This window comes from Orbicella faveolata, unplaced genomic scaffold (genome assembly GCF_042242905.1).
Source record: "Orbicella faveolata isolate gen_17 unplaced genomic scaffold, um_ofav_v1 contig_25, whole genome shotgun sequence".
In the NCBI taxonomy this organism is placed as follows: Eukaryota; Metazoa; Cnidaria; class Anthozoa; order Scleractinia; family Merulinidae; genus Orbicella; species Orbicella faveolata.
In genome coordinates this window covers 8,648,517-8,668,351 of record NW_028301553.1, presented here as the reverse complement: position 1 = coordinate 8,668,351, position 19,835 = coordinate 8,648,517, and the positions used below count along the sequence as shown (strand labels likewise).

At 41.0% G+C, this 19,835-nt stretch overlaps 1 protein-coding gene across 1 annotated transcript; it reads right to left on the bottom strand.

The window, feature by feature from the left end:
- Positions 1-4,440: 4,440 nt before the first annotated feature.
- On the bottom strand, positions 4,441-18,169 carry LOC110050298 (uncharacterized). The gene is made up of 8 exons (XM_020756211.2): positions 18,052-18,169; positions 17,795-17,909; positions 13,648-14,385; positions 12,941-13,102; positions 11,709-11,834; positions 10,448-10,556; positions 7,222-7,475; positions 4,441-6,534 (listed from the first exon to the last, which is right to left on the bottom strand). Exons 2-8 carry the CDS (start codon positions 17,865-17,867, stop codon positions 5,732-5,734), a joined length of 2,265 nt encoding a protein of 754 aa, XP_020611870.1. The 5' UTR covers positions 17,868-17,909; positions 18,052-18,169; the 3' UTR covers positions 4,441-5,731.
- Between the last annotated feature and the right edge of the window lie 1,666 nt (positions 18,170-19,835).

Genomic DNA, 19,835 nt, shown 5'->3' with positions numbered 1-19,835 from the left:
ATCTAAAGAGAACAGAAGGTGAAAAAAAGGTCCGGAGTACAACACTGAGTAGCCCTGTTATCCATGACGTCTCAATTCTAAGATTTCGTGCTCGATGTAATTATTTCCATATTTTTCCAACTTTGCAGAGTTAACTCGATAGCAATACTTTTTCTTACTTAAATCTGCGCGGATAGTCAGCATTTAGTCATTAATAACACTGCTAATCTCTTTTGACACGTGCATCGTCCTAAGAACTACTTTAAATTCAATTTTCAGGAAACCTAATCTTGCTCAATTATAACTAAAAATACGTTAGTCATGTTTTTTTAGCTCATCCAGTTAGCGGTAGATTCACCACCTAATTTAGTGAGACGTATTCGTTTCCAAATATAGGTGGGTAGAGCATGCATTTTTTAAAATAGTGAGCACTAAAGAAAAATCTAGATAGTTAATCGAGCTTTCAAAATTGCTTTATAAGGATCTGGCTTCAAAGCTACTTTCAAATGTCCACAATTGTTAGTGTTCCTACAAAATTACTCAAGTGGTGTGTTTTCTTTATAACACCGCTCTCCCTGGGGTAAGCAGATCACTGCATACCGGATTGCTACTGCTTTTGAAGGTAGCACTTGAAATCTTTAAGGTCGGCACACACGAGGGCATTAGTCACTACGACTAGTCCCTGCAACTAGTCCACTGAAGAGTTTACACGAGGGGACTGGTCGCAGGGACTTGTCCCACGAACAGTTCACACGGAGCGTTTTGAGAAACAAGTCGCAGGGACTTGTCCCAAAAATTCAAACTGGTTTGAATTCGTGGGACTAGTCGCAGGGACCAAAGTTTGGTCCCTGCGACTAGGAGCAAAAATGGCCAGTTCACAAGATGGGACTTGTCCCCGCGACTTGTTGCGGTGACTAGTCGCAGGGACTTGTCCCCTAGCCTCGTGTGTGCCGACCTTAAGGATTCTGGAACGCTTAATCACTTTAAGATAACATACTTGCGGGACCGTTCCGGCGGTTCTGAACAAAGGGGAAATTCAACATATGATACCTTGAATTTCCGGTGTTAAACTGCCGGAAAGGCAATGAACATCAATGATGTTGGTTTTTCACCGCATCTTTATAGAGTTTTAATTGGTTTAGCTGATGCGACATTTCAGCCACAGTACGATGAACAAGATGTCACGTTTAATTCTGAAAACTTCATAACGAAATAATTCATTTTTCTTAGCCGAAATTGCCTTGAGCTGTCCTCTTGTGGCAGGGTTTGGGGGAAGAGATAGAAAGAGGGCTTAGTGATGTGCCATTGGGAGCCTTAAGCCTGTGAACAGGCTCCAGCTGGAAGTGTCTGACCGCGGCTGAAAGGGCAACTCCCTGCGAGTGAAGTTGTTTAGGGTCGATCATCTTCCTTCCCACTTTCTCTTCGCCCCCATCCTCGACTAGAGAGCCTGTTCACAGGCTTGGAGTCTTCAAAGGCAATTGGCGTTACTGTAGTTCCTTGCAAAAGCTCACTCCTCAATTGTTGTGGCATTTTAAATTTCCTATATTAAACAGACTATATGAGCTAAACAACATTTTAATTCCAAGCTGGTTACTAGAAAGACCGGGAGGCGCGATGGCCTCATAGTTAGTGCGCTCGACTCCGGATCGAGCGGTCAGGGTTCTTGGGCAAGACATTTTACTCTCACAGTGCCTCTCTCCTCCCAGGTGTAAAAATGGGTACCGGCAAATTTAATGCTAGGGGTAGCCTTGCGATGGACTAGTATCCCCTCCAAGGGAAAGTAGAACTCCTAGTCGCCTCATGCTACAGAAACCGGGATAAGCGCCGGCCTGATGGGTCACTTGGTTCGTGTGCAGACTTAACCCTTTTTTACTCGAGAAAGACCAACTGATCCTGTTAATCTAATCTGCGGTGAGAACAACTGTCTGGGATAATCTGGTCGGAAATCTAATTAACCTTAAAGGGAAACCACTCTCACGCAATATCTATCGATATATCTACGATACGTTATTTTTGCCCTGATTAGCCAATGGAAGTATGGATTCTTTTCAAAGTTTGTTTCTGCTCCTTTGTAAATCGGCGTTCTTTCTATTTCTCACTCTTGTTAGACCTTGTCTGGTATCTAACTCTTCTTATAGTTTAAAAAAGCCAGAAAAAATAAATCATGCCAGCTTTCACTTGGCTGCATGTCGATGTTCGCATTTGATTAAGCATTACTATGTTCAGAGATTAGCTTACAAATCTCGCGCCCCTTTTTCATCTAATCAGAAGTAAAACCAAAGCCAATCGTGACTAATTCCCTCACGTCTTCCCGTGCTTCGTGTCAGCTACGCGTATTTGCTTCAGGTTTTGATTGGTTCACTGGATTGCCTGAGTCCACGGGTGTCCATGATTGTCTGAGGCCTGGGTGATGTCTGGTGCTTTGGTTTTGGCTTTATGGCACCCAATTGAAAAATCAAAATGGTCCCTTATTTGATATTTATAATATTTATATTCCACTTCAGTTGATAAATATCAAAAGAGTATCCTTCGCTTTTTGTTTATCTTCGCTTATCGCAATGCATTTGAAACATCTCTTAGTCTTTTGTGATCTCGTTTACGGATTAAAGATTTTCCGAATCGCGGTCCTCAGGGGGTCCTCATTAGAAGGTATGTGGCAATCGTTATGGGAGCACAGTGGATGATGAGGTCATTTCAGTTTGATCTAAACGAAGTCATGATATGAAAAGGCGGGAAAATTTTTGGCGCGTGTTCACTTTTTGAATTGAATGAAACAGCGAGATGGAGTTTACTTGCGAAATATTCCCCGCAGAATCTCCTCTAAAGCCGTCTTTATTCTGGGAAATTGTGAAAGATGATAAAAGTTCGATGGAAGATCCGAAGAAATAGAGCTGCTAAACCTCATACGCCTTGTGGAAGTCAAAGGAAGCAAGAGTTTACTGTCAATAACGAGGACTCCAGTGTTCATCAAGCACTACATTGTGTTGCCAGTGTGTTGCGCGTCGATCAAATTCTCTGAGGTATAAAAGGTCCAAACAAGGAAAAGTAACAAACTTTATTGAAATGCTACACATAATTTTACGCCGTTTTTACTTTCTGAACGAAATTGTGTCGGTTTTTGCATCTTCTACGGGAAATTGTTTACTGCTTTTCTTCTTCATTCAGTCGCTTTTGTTGCAAGCTTTGTTGCAAACCCTTCTCAATTAAATTTTTCGTATTAGGCTTTACTTATTAGTTGAGTTAATTGCGGCATTCTTTTGTAGTTACTGCTTCTCTGCAGGAGAAAATTTTATCAGCTCCTTTGCTTTCGGCCGAAACATTTTTATAAGTTTAGCGACCCTTGAAATGCCGAACTCACGCCCACATAACAGATCATAACAGTCGAACATAGGCATAATGGTTGATTACCGAGATCCAGAAAACCAATCAGTAAAAAGCTAGAAATGCATTATCCGAGGTGAAAGGCGAAAGAATCAGACTAAAACATGTTCAAGTAGTGTTTATTCAGTACCTTCCATGTGCTATGTTATGACTTGCCTATGTTCTTGATTGGTGGGCTTTGATTGCGTTGATAAGTTTATGAACGTTACTCGTATACGACTGCGACAGCGAGAGGTGACGCCTATTAGAAAATGCATTTATATTTTACTTTGAAATTTCGCAGTTCCGTGTGTCTGTCGGTATAAAAATACGCTACAAATGCCTTCCGTCCCGTCCACACTATGCCGGAGAAATTTGAAAACGGCGTTTTCACTCTGAAAACGCATCAAATGTTTTCCGTCCACACTACGCCGGAGAAATTTGAAAACGCAACAATCGTGTGGACAGAAAACATTTTGAAAACAGTGACTTCACGATAATCATGCAATTTTCCTGCCTGAGTTTTCTTCAAACATACATCCAAAATGACCGGTGACTGTAGCGTTTTAAATTCCTCCGGCGTAGTGTGGGCGGAAAACATTTGATGCGTTTTCAGGGTGAATCCTCCGTTTTCAAATTTCTCCGGCGTGGTGTGTACGGGGCCTCAGTGATTCACATTCTCCAAAATATTGGACATTCGTCATTTTGCGTTGTTAGGGAGTTTTAGCAATAACGACGGCGACGCCGAGGACGCCACCTTGTGAAAAATGGCTGGTCATTTCACGTCCTTGTGTTGCAGATGACGGGTAAGAAATGTACCAAGATTCAAAACGCACGTGCAGAACCACTGTTGTGCTCATTAAACCTTTTGTTTGGCGATTTTCTCGTTGCCGTTGACGTATTGTTTTATGTAAGGTCTCTATCCTAATCAATCTTGACGTCCATAATGAGAATGTGTTGAACATTGCAAGATGATATGGGCAAGTCGATGGGACGTTATCCACGCGCCCCTCCCCCTAAAAAAAACTGACCCCTGACTTCTCCACCCAAACCTGGTAAAATACTCCCCTTTCAAGCCCAATCGTTTCTTTCACTAAGTCGTATTTTCCCGGTCTCAGTTTATTTTAAACACAGTTAAATCTACTTCAAACTTTACTATTACTTAATGCAACAAGTTGTTGATAAATGATACACAATGACCGAATAAAATAATCTATAACGTACAACAGATCATTACATTGGTCTACTTACACACAATTTCCAACTGAAATAAAAAATATCAGTTAACGTTTCATACGCCAAGAAATATAATTTTTAAATGTCATGTAATGCTGTGTCCGTTCTTAACTTCTTTCATCTACGTTTGACTCCGATTAGTAGAATTTGCTCTGCTAACACTCAAATGAAGGCACAAATGTTCTCTGAACTAAAAATTTTCTAAACTAGAGCTTAATGTTGAAAATATCTTCCAACAGGTTATTTATAGAATGTTCGCAGGAATCTGCACCAAATCTTAAATGAGTTCAGTCATGGTAGTTTGGGTTATTTTGGCCACGTACTGAAATACCTCTAAGATAGAAAAAGACCAAAGAGATAATAATAAACCACAAAGGAACAAGGATGGCTAGGGATGGAGAAGATTAACACGGATAACAAACGAAGGACTCTTCTAGATGTGCAAACCATGACGTAGCTCCTTTAACATGTAAACCTCAACGTTCTTCTAAGCTTATTCCATTTTCATGCTCGTTATCATTTCTCATCCCCGCTTCCTAAATGGTTCCTGTCATTTTTTGAGTTTTACTCTACAAAGTCAAACCACAACTCTTTGGTTTCCAGTCCGCACAGTGATTTAACACTACGTTTGTAACAAGATCTAAACGCTCGCTTTGGGCTCCCTGTCAACTTCCGACGAGGTTAGTCCAAAAAAACAACTTAAAACAAATCACGAGATTAATTACTAATCCAGGGGGGGGGGGGGGTGGGGGTGGGGGAGGGGTTATTGATAATGTCCACTCACGTTTCACTGTTTAGATATATGCAAGAATACAATCTACAGTTAGTTGACTTATGTCCCGCTGGACGCAGGATTAAGTAAACTAAGTATAAAATCTACAAGTAAAAGATGGTCTTCACACTATAAAATAACACTACTTATCTAACGCTACGTATGGTTGATTACTGCATGACTGAGGCTTAACTGGGATGTTCATCGAAAGGTGACACTGGTTTGGTTTCACGGCTGTGGTCAAAAGCCTTGTGGAAAAGGACGCCATTTCGATGTTCATCAACTAAATTTACATTTTACAAGTCCTGATATTAACTCAAGAATACTTCACACGCGTGTAATCTCGCTATAGGAAGATAACACTAAAGAGTTCTGTTCGGACAGTTAACTTTCCTCTTCGTCAACTTCTTCATCGACCATCTCCTGATCTCCTTCTTCGGTGGCCTCCACGAACTCCACCTTGGACCCATCCACGTTTACCAGCTCCAAATTGACTTCCGCCTGCTTCACTTCCGGTACATAGACCGCCATTAGCGCCGCAGCACCCTCGGCATCCTGGGAAGTGACGCCCTCGAAGATCTCCTTGCCCGAGGAAGAGTCCTCCTCCATGGCTTCCTGGGTAACCCCCATCTGATGCTGGCTGGCGGAGACCAGGGCTTCCACAGCGGCCTGCAGAGCGGAGTCGTGGGAATGAGCTGAACCCGCGGCAGCATTGGCAAGGCTGAGCTCCACCGTCGCCATCTCTACCTCGCCGCTCGCCTGCACCACCTCCGTGACTTGCTGTCCACCGCCCTGGGCGTCTTCTCCCGATATCAACGAACTGGCATCAACGGTTGAGGTCCCTTCGACGCTTTCAGCCGCAATACCCGCCTCCACGGTCTCCTCTGTTTCCATGGTAACACCGCTGGCTGCTGCAGACTCGGCTATGACGTCAACGTTGACGTAGCCGTCTTCCTGCTCTCCAGTCTCGTCAGTCTGACTGCCTTGGTCCACTCCGGTGTGTTTGCGTTTGATGTGCTTGGTGAGCGAGGATTTCTCTTTGAACTGCCTGTTGCAGACGTCACACTGGTAAGGTTTCTCATCTGTGTGCGTCAGTTGGTGCCGGCGAAGGTTGTAAGGGCTGGCAAACTCCTTGTTGCAGGTTTCACAGATGTGCAGAGTGACTTCTTTAGCTTTCACTTTGGCCTCTAAGGAGCAAATAACAACAAAAGCTATTAAGATAAAGCTACGAATTCTTTGACTTTTTACACGTCCATTAGCTGTGCAGGAAAATGCGAAAAACTTCGTCAATCAATGTTACATGTCAATGCTACACAACATCAATGTTACGTGAATATCCCTGGAAACATAAAAAGCGAATTACGAGGAAAGAGTAAATAGTCATCACAATTACTTTATTGATTTATTTACTCGAACAGCAAGAAAGCTGTGTGAACATTTAGCAGGAGTAAACCATCTCTGAAAGTCCACGACTCAAATGATTTTCAATTGCGACACAGGTCTCAAATATACTCTGCACAAATCAACAGCGCGATTTATCATCACGTAATATATCAAACACGAAAGATCGTGTTTGACCAGATTTCCAACACCAAGAAAAGAGTGGAAAGTACGACGCGTAGCGCAGTATTTTTGTTGATCTTCGAGGTGTTTAGAAATACTATCAAATACTGAGTGTTTGATATATGTTCTCAAACGAATCTGAATCTAAGGAGAAAACGGAGAAATATAATCGTAAAAATCTACGCTAATAAAGATCAGATTTTCAAACATTATCATTGTCATGATTTTCTTTTATTAAACGCGATGAATTATTAACTAGTTTGAGAAATACAAGAGAAACAATTAATTCTTTAAAGCAGAGTGATCCCTACCTTTCTTCTCGCAGTTCAGCAAGTGTTTGCGCAGGTCTCCCTTGGTCGGGAAGGTCACGTCGCAGAAGCGACACTGTGCAATGGGCTTTTCTTTGTTCTTGTTGTCACCGCACACTTTACGGATGTGTTTCTTAAGGTGAGAGAGTCGTCCAAACAGACTGCCGCACTCATCACACTTGAACGGCCGCAGGTGATCATGGCGAGTCCTGATATGCATGGTGACTGTGGAGTCGTGCCGGAACGCCATGCCACACCTAGACAAGTAAAAAAGAAAAAAAAAAACACTGGTGAACAAACATCGTAGGTAATAGCCTCCCCCGAGGGGGGGGGGGGGAGAGCTCCGATATAAAAAGGACGGGGGGTGCTCGTCGGAAATTTGAAAAGAACCCATCAGAGGTACCAGGATCGTGTTTTATGGGCGTGGCTTGAAATTTTTTCACCTCATAACAGGTACTAATACTAAAACAACACATTAACTGACACTTTCATAATATTTAACAGCAATTTGTTTAAAGACGATGGTGAATGAGACAAAATTAGCAATAAGTTGATTGTCAAATATCACCTGACACATTTCTTCGGCTCAATACCCTATAAGGTACCGAGAAAGCTCTTGCTGTGGACTGTTTGAGGCTGAGCACCCCAACAGTAAGAGATACCAAAACCGTTTTTTTTTAACCACTAAACGCTACGAGGAGCACACCCGTCTTTTTTATATGGAAATAGCCAGAGTAAACATCTCTATCTTGATAAATTTACAATATTTAGAGAGGAAGCCACATCAGCCTTAGCTGGTTTTCATGTGAGTCCTATATCCTTACAGTGTTGGTTTTTGCGGAGGGAGGAAAACCGGATAACCTGGAGAAAAATCCTCAGAGCAAGGCGAGATGCAAAAACGAGCTCAGCCCACCGGGCCGGAATCGAACCCGGGCCACATTGCACGGTGGGAGGCGAGCGCTCTCACCACTGCGCCATCACTGCTCTCCAGACTTTGACTTTGATCAACAAAGTGTCATCAATTATCACGAAAATTGAAAGGCCTGTAACAACCAATCAGAAACTCGTACCCAGGATCTTTAGCTTTCCATCCTCCTTCATTTCCATTCCCCGAGCTTGAGAAAAGGAGAGGCCGTTGACAGGACTCTCTCCATTGCGAAGAACTAAGGGTGCGTTTCTTTGGGGTGATCTGGATCAGGATCAGTGATCCAAGATCACTCGGATCATGGTGCATCAAAGCAACCGGTGAATCCGCTCTGGTTACGGATTCATCGGCTCCTTTGATGCCCCATGATCCGAGTGATCTTGGATCACTGATCCTGATCCAGATCACCCCAAAGGAACGCGCCCTATAAGTATCTCCGGGTTCTCGTAACAGACGGTCGATGAAAATGGTAACAATCTCTTAGAATGGAATAGATGTGCAGTGCTTTTCACATCTTTAACTTGTTCCGCCAAGTCTATACCGCGTAGCTCTAAATTTTAACCCTGTGTGAAGCCTTAGGGTGAATCATGTGCATTTACTGTTTATTATGCTGTTCAAGGTGTTGTTCTAACTTTTGAGTCAGTGAATGAAACCCTGGTGTGTAACCATTCAAATAAAAGCTGTCGAGCGCTGCTTTTACATGTTTCTTTTTTTCCCTCAAATCTTACAAAACGAGATCTAGAGTTTTAAAAATAAATAAACAAATACATAAATAAAAACATTTTGTCACTGTCAGGAATAAAAGGGTTTATACATGTACATTCTCGTTTGGTTTTTGTCAAAGTTCGATAGACAAAGTTGTATCACAAGAAAAAAAACACTACCGGAAATTTTTGCAAGTCGCGGTTTTCACACTTAAAGTATTATCCCCGATTATCATTACAGAAGACTGATGGTTGGCCAAATTACATTTTAAATCATACCGGACTCCCGGGTCGTAAATCAAGAATTATTTCACGTACGTATCAACTGAACACCGGATTAGAAGTTGAAATTCCCTGGGCACGCGATGTACGACGATATTTTCAAGGCTGTCGATAAGATAAGCCTGTGGAATATCCCTTTATTAAAAACCTACGCCAAAGCGACGAGATAAAGAGCAACGTTTGAAGTTATCTTTTTAAAAAAAGAATCTTTAACAAAGATAAAACTGTTTACCAGTGTTTGCATGCAAGTCAGCCACATTTAAGACATTTAAGACATTTGAGTGTTTCCGGTCATAAACAACAAAAAATTGCGAAAGGAAATACGGACGCCCCTGCTTTCAAGCATTAAGTTGAAAGACTTTTCGCCCGATTACACATAAAGTTAATTGAACTTATCCAGAATGAGACATGTATCGAGACAGAAGGGCTCTATGGGTGGGACAAGAGCGCATGAGACCCTTGAGATGTCTGCAGGTTTTCGCGCCCGATAACTGCCGGGTCACTGAAGTAATTCAATTAAGTGGCTATCGCATTTTTCCTCTATTAGAAACATATTCACTCCATGTCTAAGCGGTAAATTTGAGAAAACCGCAAAGTGACGGCATTAAAGAAATTCGAAAACAGCACCTCACAAGACTACAACTGTATTTCGCCCAGACAACAATCAGCTAGATTGTTCGGTGTTCTGTTGTTAAAAAAACAACGCAAAAACACAAAACAAAATAAATGTGATCTGCAAGTTTGCAGATGAATTTCAGTACCACCATGGAAGGTTGTTTAGGGAAGTTCCTCTCATAACAGTGATTCGGGTTAAAATCTAGCACTCACGATTTGAGTTAACGGTTTGTTCTCATCTTGTTCCATAGCCCGCATGTCCTGCATAACAAGCTCTCCCGCATTTTTGGCGCGCAAAGATTGCGTTGAGAACAAAACAAGCACGAGTGTTACAAAGTAGGTTTACTTGCTATGGATTTTTGGTGCCCTTATTGTTCTCTCCAGACATGGAGTTTATAAGTTCACTCTAGTTTATAAGTAGATTTGAAAATTCGAGTATGCCGTAATAACTGGGGGTTACTGTAGAGGACATACACCTCAGTGTTCACACTAAAGAACTTTACATGTTATTGTTAGAAAGGATTTTTTTAAAAATATCCATTTCAATGCTCCACTGTTGCAGTAGTTTGTGACCCTACGATCATGATAGTGTTATTTGGCAGCACGGTATCAACTCACTGGAAGTCGATTAGATATCTTTTGGCAAGCGTGTGATTGTTAATTAAATTGCAAATATTAATTAAAATAGCATAAAAGACCACACCTGTTGCAGACATAAGGCTTTTCACCAGAATGGATCCTTTGATGTACATTCAGTTGATGAAGCCGGCGGAAGAATCTGCCACAGTCTTCACACTTGAACTTCTTGATATCTACAACAAGTGGTGCAAGAATATCACACTTGAATCTCCCAATATGAGGCACTTTTGACAAGAGTACTGATCACAAGCGTAGAATTTGAGTGTGGACAAAGGGTCAAAAATTAATTTCCCTTTGTGGAAGATGTCTCCCAGTGGAGGTCACAAAAGAAGTACATCCGGCCAGAGGAAAATAAAACAATGTCCCTTTTGAGGAGGTCAGCACGCACTGGAGGGCACAAATATAGTGTTTGTGTGTGACTAGAGGCCCAAAAATTTATGTCCCTTTGTGGGAGGTGTCCCGTAGTGGAGGTCACAAAAGCAGTAAGTAGCCAGAGGGAAATAAACCAATGTCCCTTTCGTGGAGGCGCGGTGGCCTCATGGTTAGTTTACTCAACTCTGGATCGAGCGGTCTTGGCCGGGGACATTGTGTTGTGTTCTCGGGCAAGACACTTTACTCTCACAGAGCCCCTCTCCACCCAGGTGTATAAATGGGTACTGGCGAACTTAATGCCAGGGGTACCCCTGCGATGGACTAGCATCCCATTCAGGGGGAAGTAGAAATACTCTAGTCGCTTTGTGCTACAGAAACCGGGATAAGCTCTGGCCTGATGGGCCACTTGGCTCATATGCAGACTTTACCTTTTACCTTTATAATGGGTCAACACTTACCGGAGATCACTGGTGTAGTATTTTGTGTGTGGTAAAAAGGCCATAAATCATTGTTCCTTAATGGTAAGTGTACACTTACTAGAGGTTAGAAAGTGCTTGAATATTTTATACTAGGCTGGAATCATTTATACCCTAAAAGAGGTTCCTTCACAAATGCTAGAAGCTTAAAATGTAGCATTTGAATGTTTGTGTGTGGAAAGGACCATAACTTAGATAGTCTTCCCTTGTTTGGAGGTTGTGAAATGTGAATACCACATTCATGTGTGAATGTAAAGAACCTAATATTTTCTTTTTGTATCTGAACTTATAAACTCTTCACTGACACCTTGACAAAAATTTTAGAGGACTGATTTTACAGCCTTCTTCAGGCCAGAATTCTCAGTTTCAGCCAGGTAAACCTAAAGAGTGGCGGTAATTGACTAAGACAGACACTTGAAACATTTTTTAAATGTATAGATACTGGAAATATTTCCCATTGTACTTTTTTACACTGACCTGTGTGGATCTGTAAATGTTTCTTCAGATCTGATGGGTACTTGAAGCTTTTGTTGCACTGTTCACACACCCTAGGACCATCACTTAACTTCCTTTTTCCAGTAGGGTTCCTGACAGTGATGGGCTCTGTAGTCAATGAAAACCATTGGGCATTGTTACTATTTATGTAACATCTACAGAGCTAATTTGAACGCAAGCATTGCAATGTTTTTGTTACTATGCTGAGTAAAAAAACAGGCAAGGTAATTCAGCAAGTTGGAGATCATAACTGTGATGGTACTTTGGATATCTGATCTTCAATTGGGTGCAAAGAAAACGTAGGGCTTTTTGGGTTTTTTCAGGCAAGCTGTTACTACATGTATGATGTGCTAGCCTAAAAGTCATTCTCACTAGGCCCCTTCCCCTCCAAAAATAATAATAATAATAATGGTAATGATAATGGTAATGGTAATGGTAATGGTAATGGTAAGAATAAGAATAAGAATAAGAATAAGAATAAGAATAAGAATAAGAATAAGAATAAGAATAAGAATAAGAATAAGAATAAGAAGAATAAGAATAAGAATAAGAATAAGAATAATTATCTCTTGTATGTGTACTGACCGAAGCCCTATGTGCCACCTAGGCACAGATAGGATAGATGATGATGATGTGTACCGACAGTACTTCCATAATTTGAATTTCCTAGTAAAGAAATTTCCTTAGAAACTTCACATTGCTATCAGGCAAGTGTTCAAAGTAAGAGTCCATTAGCCCAACTGCAAAATCTACTAGCCTTGCACTATCAAACATGACTTCCTTTGTATACTGTTAATTAGCATTAATTTGTATGATATAGTTCATGAGTTTAAGTTTTGATGAAGATGTAACCAATGCGAAGACACTGTTTCTAGCCACATTTCCATTTTCCAGACACCTTAAATTTCTGAGCTTTATGTATCTTCAACTCTCCTCTCATGTTTTGGAGATATGTGATGAAACTCTCTTTCACATGGTTAACAACTAAATGGAGTTTGCTGCTTCTCAAACCAGCAGCAAAGTCCAAATGAGACAAGCAGCACAGTTCTTCCACATGGAAAGAAGGATTTAGGTGAAATGAAATGCTGCGTAGAGAAGAAAGGCTATAATCTTCTCATATTAATTTGTAAATAATTTGGCACTCTCCCAGATGAACAGCACCCTAAAAATGAGAACAAGAAGCAACCAGCATTGAGGACCAGAGTCAAACTTACTTTGTATTGCACCTGTAGCCTCCACTTCACCTTCTTCCAGCTCAGCCACATTGTCACCCCCTGGTTGTGCCACAGCTGCTTGAGTTCCAGCTACCATGGCAACAGTGTCTGTACCAATATCAACAGTGGCCTCCACTGACAAATCACCACCTCCACTTGAACCTACAAGATAACAACACGATAAAGAAGAATTACACACACACAAGTAAATCAAGCTACACTACACCCTTTGCAGCTGGGGTCACATGACCAAATTTTTCCTAAAAAAATTTCTTATTATGGGCTATAACTTAAAGAATGCCAGAAATGGAAAGAGCGCATCAAAAATACCGAAATGGCCAAATTTAAAGCCCCAGGAATTAACAAGTAAGTTTATACCACAGTTTGAATTTTTGGAAAATTTAGAGGATTTGTATGGAAAATGTTGCTGGAGAGCAAGGTGTTGCTCTCCAACAACTTTTTCCATACTTTATCCATTCTTATTCTTTCAAAAATTCAGACCGTCATTAAATCTCATTCTCTGATGATGGGGGCCTCAAACTTGGCCATTTTGGTATTTTCGACATGCTTTTTCCATTTCTGGCATTCTTTGAGTTATAGCCCATAATTTTATGAAAAGTAGGTCACACGATGGCTTAGTTACAAAGGGCCTCTTGTACCTGCAAACACCCAAGGTCATCAAACTGAACAAATTTGGCAAAACATACCTTCAGTCTCCGCACTGACATCTACAGTCACTGTTTCCTGGCCACTCCCAGCTGAACCATCATCAACAGCATGAAGACCTGCTGTTAACACCTGTAAGGTTTCAGCAGACACACTCACTGCACCTCCTTGGCCAACCCCGCCTGCTGGGAGATTTGAAACAAGAACAGGTCGCACTATTGGTACACCATTCTGATTGACAATTAGGAAAGAGCCACTGCCCGAGTTTGGATCTGTAATGATAGCTGCTGGGACTGTTCCTGTACCGCTCTGCATTCCAGATACGACATCTTGGAGAATTGAGGCTAACGAAGCAGGAGGTTCCGAGCCTGAAGTTGTGACATTACTAAGCAACACGCTAGCCCCTTGGTTTGGCTGGGTAAACTGCTCACTGGTCGTAGCAATGTAAGCCGCTTGTTGTTGTCCTATCTCTACTGCAGTGTTTTCTTCATTCTGCTCTTGCACTTGGTTTACAGCTTCCTGTCCCATCTCCATGGCTAGGAAAATTGGCTGAAGGTTAGCGTAAGTGCGCTGCTGCTCACTGGTCAACTGAGCTGCATTGTTGTCTGTTTCAGTGGTGTCTTCACTGCTATTTGCTGCCTCAGCTGGAGGTGCTTCACTCTGTTCACCAGTTGTGTTGCCTTCATTGCTTAGATCATTAGCAGTTTGCTCTTCCTTTACATCTGATGCTTCTTCATTCTTAGAAGAAGCTGATTCTGTGGTAGCTCCAACATTTTCTCCTACAGTGAAAAGTGTATGGTTAGCAAAAGCCTTCCAATTCAGTTGGAGCAGGATATCAGGAAGACATAATGCAACAGTCAACTCTAGTAGTGCCCATTCCTCAAGGCTAACCCCAAGGCATTAGCATTTGTTTTCAAACAGATGGCAAATTCCCAAGGGTTGAGGCAAATAAGTGGGTCAATTGCCCTGGGATAAGAGTGAAAAAAAAGCAAACGCCTTGCCCCATGCCAAGCTCATCCTGAAAATATCACTGCTTAAAATGTTACAAATCATATGGAAAGCTGTTATTCACCAACATTTAGGAAATTGCAAACATGTGACATGTTTCTATCGACTTATAGAAACACGAGTGGAAGTTTGGGAGAATGAGAAATGCTGTTTCCACAACTCGATAGAAACACGGAGAACATGTTTTCTATTTCTTTTAGAAAACACCGCGACAAAAAAAGGAAACAACTTGTTAACTTTGATTATCAACATGTAAATTCTCCTTGCTCGTGCCATCATTACGTCACCAGCTCGTGCTAGTTCTGTGTTTCTATCAAGTTATAGAAACATGATTTTGAATCAATCAGCATGCGTATTTTCTTAGGACTGTTTACTAACATTTTGTAGTACATGTATGTCATTCTATTTACAGTACATACTTCCATCAGTCTTAAAACTGGGTAAAAATTTCCTTGACAGCGATATACGATAGCCACTTTTGGTTTATTGTTTTCTTATTATGAAAGCCATGTCCTATTTTGACATGCACAGCTAGACTTCATAAGTGTACTATGATCTTTTACTAACGAACAAAAAATGTGAAAGATGTTCATGAAACTAATCATCTCACATAGTTTTAGCCTGCGAGCAGGCTCACCTTTGCATCACGTGTGCGAGCAGCGACGAACAAAGCGATCCGGTGGGAAGGAGTCTGGTGAAGAGGTGCCAAGAAAGTGAGCCAGCCTGCAGCTGCAGCCTGCCTTGATCTCTGTAATCTTTTAATTTCTGCTTCACCTGAGTGAAGTGAAATACCATTGGCCGAAAAGCAGGAAAGGCAAGAAAACTGTCAATCTATTATGTTTGATGAGGAGTGATTACATCCCCATGGATTCAGTAATTTACCGCACATTCTCACAGTAAAAAATAAGTTGTCCACATTTGGAGTCAGAGGAAGAGTTGAGTGCACGTATTACTGATGTTTTAACAAAGTTCCAGTAAGAGGGAACAGGAAATAGCAGTTGAGAGCATGTTGATGAATCAAGAGGTACTTCTCGTGTTGCCAACTGCATATGGGAGGAGTTAAACATTACAAACGTACAGATTGCAAGCAGGCAATGAAACAACATGAAGGCACTTGCCCATTTACCAGCATCATCAAAGACCAGACTGCCAAAGCAAGATTACTTAGAATCAAGTGTGTGTCCTTGCTAGACATAAACATTGAAGGTTTCTCTTTGGCAAAACTTTATCAACAACGGATATTTGCACCTGCATGTTGTTATGAATAAGATTTACAATTGTCCCGAGAAATCTGAGCTGCCAAAGTTCATACTTCAGGTAAAAATTAGTTGGCTTATTATTTCTGCGGTTTCCGGGATGGAAATGAAAAATTTGCAGAGATCAGAGCAGGCTCACTTTCTGGTCTTGTGGCTTCACCGCTCAATTTCACCCTTGTGGCTACACCATGCACACTTGTGCTTCGACATGAGCCTGCTCACAAGCTAACATAGTTTCAGATCTTATATGGGGTTAATTTCATTTGAAGTGGTTTTAAATTGAGTGCTATAAAACCAAACCCAAAGTAGTCACTCTCGCCAGACTTAAGTAGGACATAAGACTACCCAATGAACCAATCAACACTCAAAGAACAAAGAAAATACATGTAGCTTAAGTGGGAAGCACGGGAAAACGTGTGTGAGAGAGTTACGATTGGTTTTAAAATTTGGCTTTACTTCTAATTGGATGAAAACATGGTGCAACTTTTTTTAAGCCAGTCATGCAGGGTGTTAAAGGAAAATCAATACCTCATTGACATATCAGTGAAAACTACACTCTGTGATCAACATGACATGAAATTGATAAAAGAGCATGATGTTTTTGTTCTCTGCCAACTGCGAGACCAAAACCTCAATGGTGTCAAATGTTCTGGGGTTGTCCCAGAGGTAGGCAAATGTCCAACTCCCAGGGTGATAAAAAACTTCAAATGCACCACTGCCGGGATAAAGACATGATCAAATGCCTAGCTATTGGTAGGGAGGGGTGGGGGGAGAATGGGCTCTGGGGGGAAACCCTACTGCTCTGCTCTTCCAGTAAGACGAACTTCTTACTAAATTTGCCTTTAGGTTTACATCTTTTTACTTTAAACAAAGACTTCAGTCCGTTCAGACCGAAAGATTTGAAAAGCCACCAATCATTTATTTATTTATTAATTTTGGAGCATGAAGTAACTGAATGGATATTGGCTTAGAGAAACATTAAAAAAGACAATTGTTCTTTAGACAAGATAATTAGATAATTCTTTATTTAGCTCATTCATATATTTACAAACAATTTCACAAACTTGGCACATAAAAGTGTGATTCTAAGACCTTCTAAGTATAGATAAAAACAGCAGAGTTTGAGCTGGAATGCTAAATTGACCAGTTGGGTTTCTTGTAAGCTCCCCTACAACTGACAACCATCATACCACAAAGAACTTGCTTGTACAAAATGCCAACTGTATCTCAGTTCCATTGCCAAATATGCAAATTTTCTCGGAAAAATGGCGCTAAATGTACAGTATTATTGCATATATTATATTTACAAGCAAAAGACGTTTGAAAACTTGCTTTGAAATTAAAGCACAACATAAGCACTTGTAGCCTAACACAATACAACTCTGGTTTCCCATTTTCCGTGCGAGGGATGACTTAAACTGCGTGAAATAGGTCGAAATCAAACCGTAAATGTGACACCATCTGAACGAAAAGAAAGAACCTTCGACAACGCCATTTGCAACGAAATTGCTTCCACATTGTCGGGGAGCAACTACTGTAAATTTACCACTAGCAAATTAGTTCCACAAAGAAGATACAAGAATCTGGCGTCCTGTTGGGATTGAGTAAGATTGGGGAAGGATATTTATCATAGAAAGAAGTCTGGGGCGACCGCCATAACGTCTTAATCCTTTGAAGACCTGGGAAAGACTTGCTTTCTAGAGGAAGGCCTGGGTCCCGGAAAACAACAAAACTTTTCGTTCGGTTTGCAGAGAACACAGCGTCCAAACATCGGTAAACGTTGGCGAAGAAAATGGTGTGTTTGTAAGGATGACCTACGCGAAAAGCGATGACGAAATGCTCGCCAACTCGGACATCGAGCGAGACAAAGTGATTGCTTACTCGATTAGCCAATTTCGGAGGCTTATCGCTATTCTAAGCTTACCTTCTTTGTTAGCAATCGTGGACTCTGCAATCGCGGCGAAAGATGCCAGATCTCCTCCGTCTTCAAACGACATCTTTAATCACTTCCCAGAAGGACGCGTCAGTATGCGGACAACCTACAACGAAACGACGCCATCGTCAAAGTAAATGACAAAAATATTGCAATCATAAGTCAATTGCTCGTTAAATTTAAACGCTGTCGAATGGTGGGCAACGTTATTTGAAGATTTGTCCCTCCATAAACATTTCTCTAGATACCTTTCGTCTATCAAATGCCTCAGAGTTCAGTTTATTTATGAGACGACAAACCAAAGCATCTATCACAAGCACGAGGCGAGGGGAGGTAGGGCCGCCATGTATATGATCACGTGATCACATCTGCGCTAAGTGATTGGCTGAAATGGGTTCTTTTTCAAAGAAGGCCTTGCAAAGGAAGATAAATGACTTTCATGATCTTTTCTGAAGCCAAAAATAGCGCGTACACCCCTAAATAACAAAACGAAACAAAGTTTCATTGTTCTTCCCTGGAAATCCTGTTGTATAGTAGCAATAGCAAAAATGGTGGGGTGGGGGAATAGAGATTCAAACAAAAATTTGGGCCCTTCAGCTACAAAGGGGAGGTGGGGAGCCACCCTGGCCTGAATGCAGGCTAGGTACCACTGGTTAGGGAAGTACAGATCTAGGAAGATGATTGTTTAGTCATGGGACTAGGTGTGGAAAAATTTGAGATTTTTCTGTCCTTTCGTTTTGCTTTTTTTTTTTTCTTTTTTCTTTCTTTCTTTTTTTTTTTCAAATGTGCATTTCCAGAAAATATCCATACTCCCCCCCCGCCACCACTTTCCTGGAGGTGGGGGAGGGAGTTCTGTGAGACTAAATAATTTAAAGAAATGTATGAAGCTTAATTGGAACTTCCAGAGGGGTGAGGGGTCTTGGAAAAAAAATCCTTCCGTGGGGGAGGTATGGATATTTTCTGGAACTACACAATATTTGGTAAAGTCATGGGTTTTTGGAGTCCTGTAAATCTTTCCTTTCTTGCCAATACCCATCCCCTGGAAGAATCTAGTTTTCTTCTGTCAAGCAGGACTGAAAGTTATAATTTCTATTTATTTATATTTTTTTTAAACAAAGAGGCCTTTGAATGTTCCCACAAAGAAACAAATATGCCAGACAAAGCCAAGACTTGTCCTATTTTTTTTATTATACAATCACCACATAAGAGTACCTTCAAAATTGAGTAATTTCCAAACTTTTCTTGCCAGTTTCTGAAGTGCACATTTAAAGCAAACATGAATTTATAAGTAGACAATTATATTAGGCAAACACTAGCCTGGGCCATGTGGGTGTCTGATTAACTAACACAGGCTCCAGTGTATAATGCCTGTTAAGGTGGCTCCCTATAGTTTTACAAATGCACATGCGCATAGGACAAAAGTTCAAGTAATCTGCGCACACGTAAGTGTTTTTTGATTTTTATGACATCAATATGAGCACAAAAAGCAAAACTGACGGTGAATTTTCTCGCATTTCCTTCAGTTAATTTTTTTTTAATTTGGCTCAGTTGTAACCACATACAATTCCTATAACATACCCTATTTTTGCTAAAATCTGTCAGAGCTAATCTAATATATTTGGAAGAATGACAAATTACGGAATATTGGAAAAACTGTGTGACCAACCTTGACTTTTTACCAATTCAAAATGTCAGGCAATATCATTTCCATGATGTGGCAAAGTATGAAAAAATATTAAGGAGTTTATACCAAAATGAGGAATATATCTGCCTCTCATTAGATGAGATGTTGCCATGGCAATGGCCTTAATTCAAACCTTGACAACCAAAAAGAATAGCCTTATTTTAACAGTGCCCATACCGGTAAATCTCCACAGGGAAAGCTTTAACAGAAATTAACTAAGTTTCCTTTTCTAACTCGTGCTCTATAGGGAGGGTGTTCATAAATACTCTAGGGAGCCACCTTACTTGTACATGTTGTGTTGGCTGTTATGACGCTCCTTTGGGTTTCTCACAGAATTCTTCAGTTTTC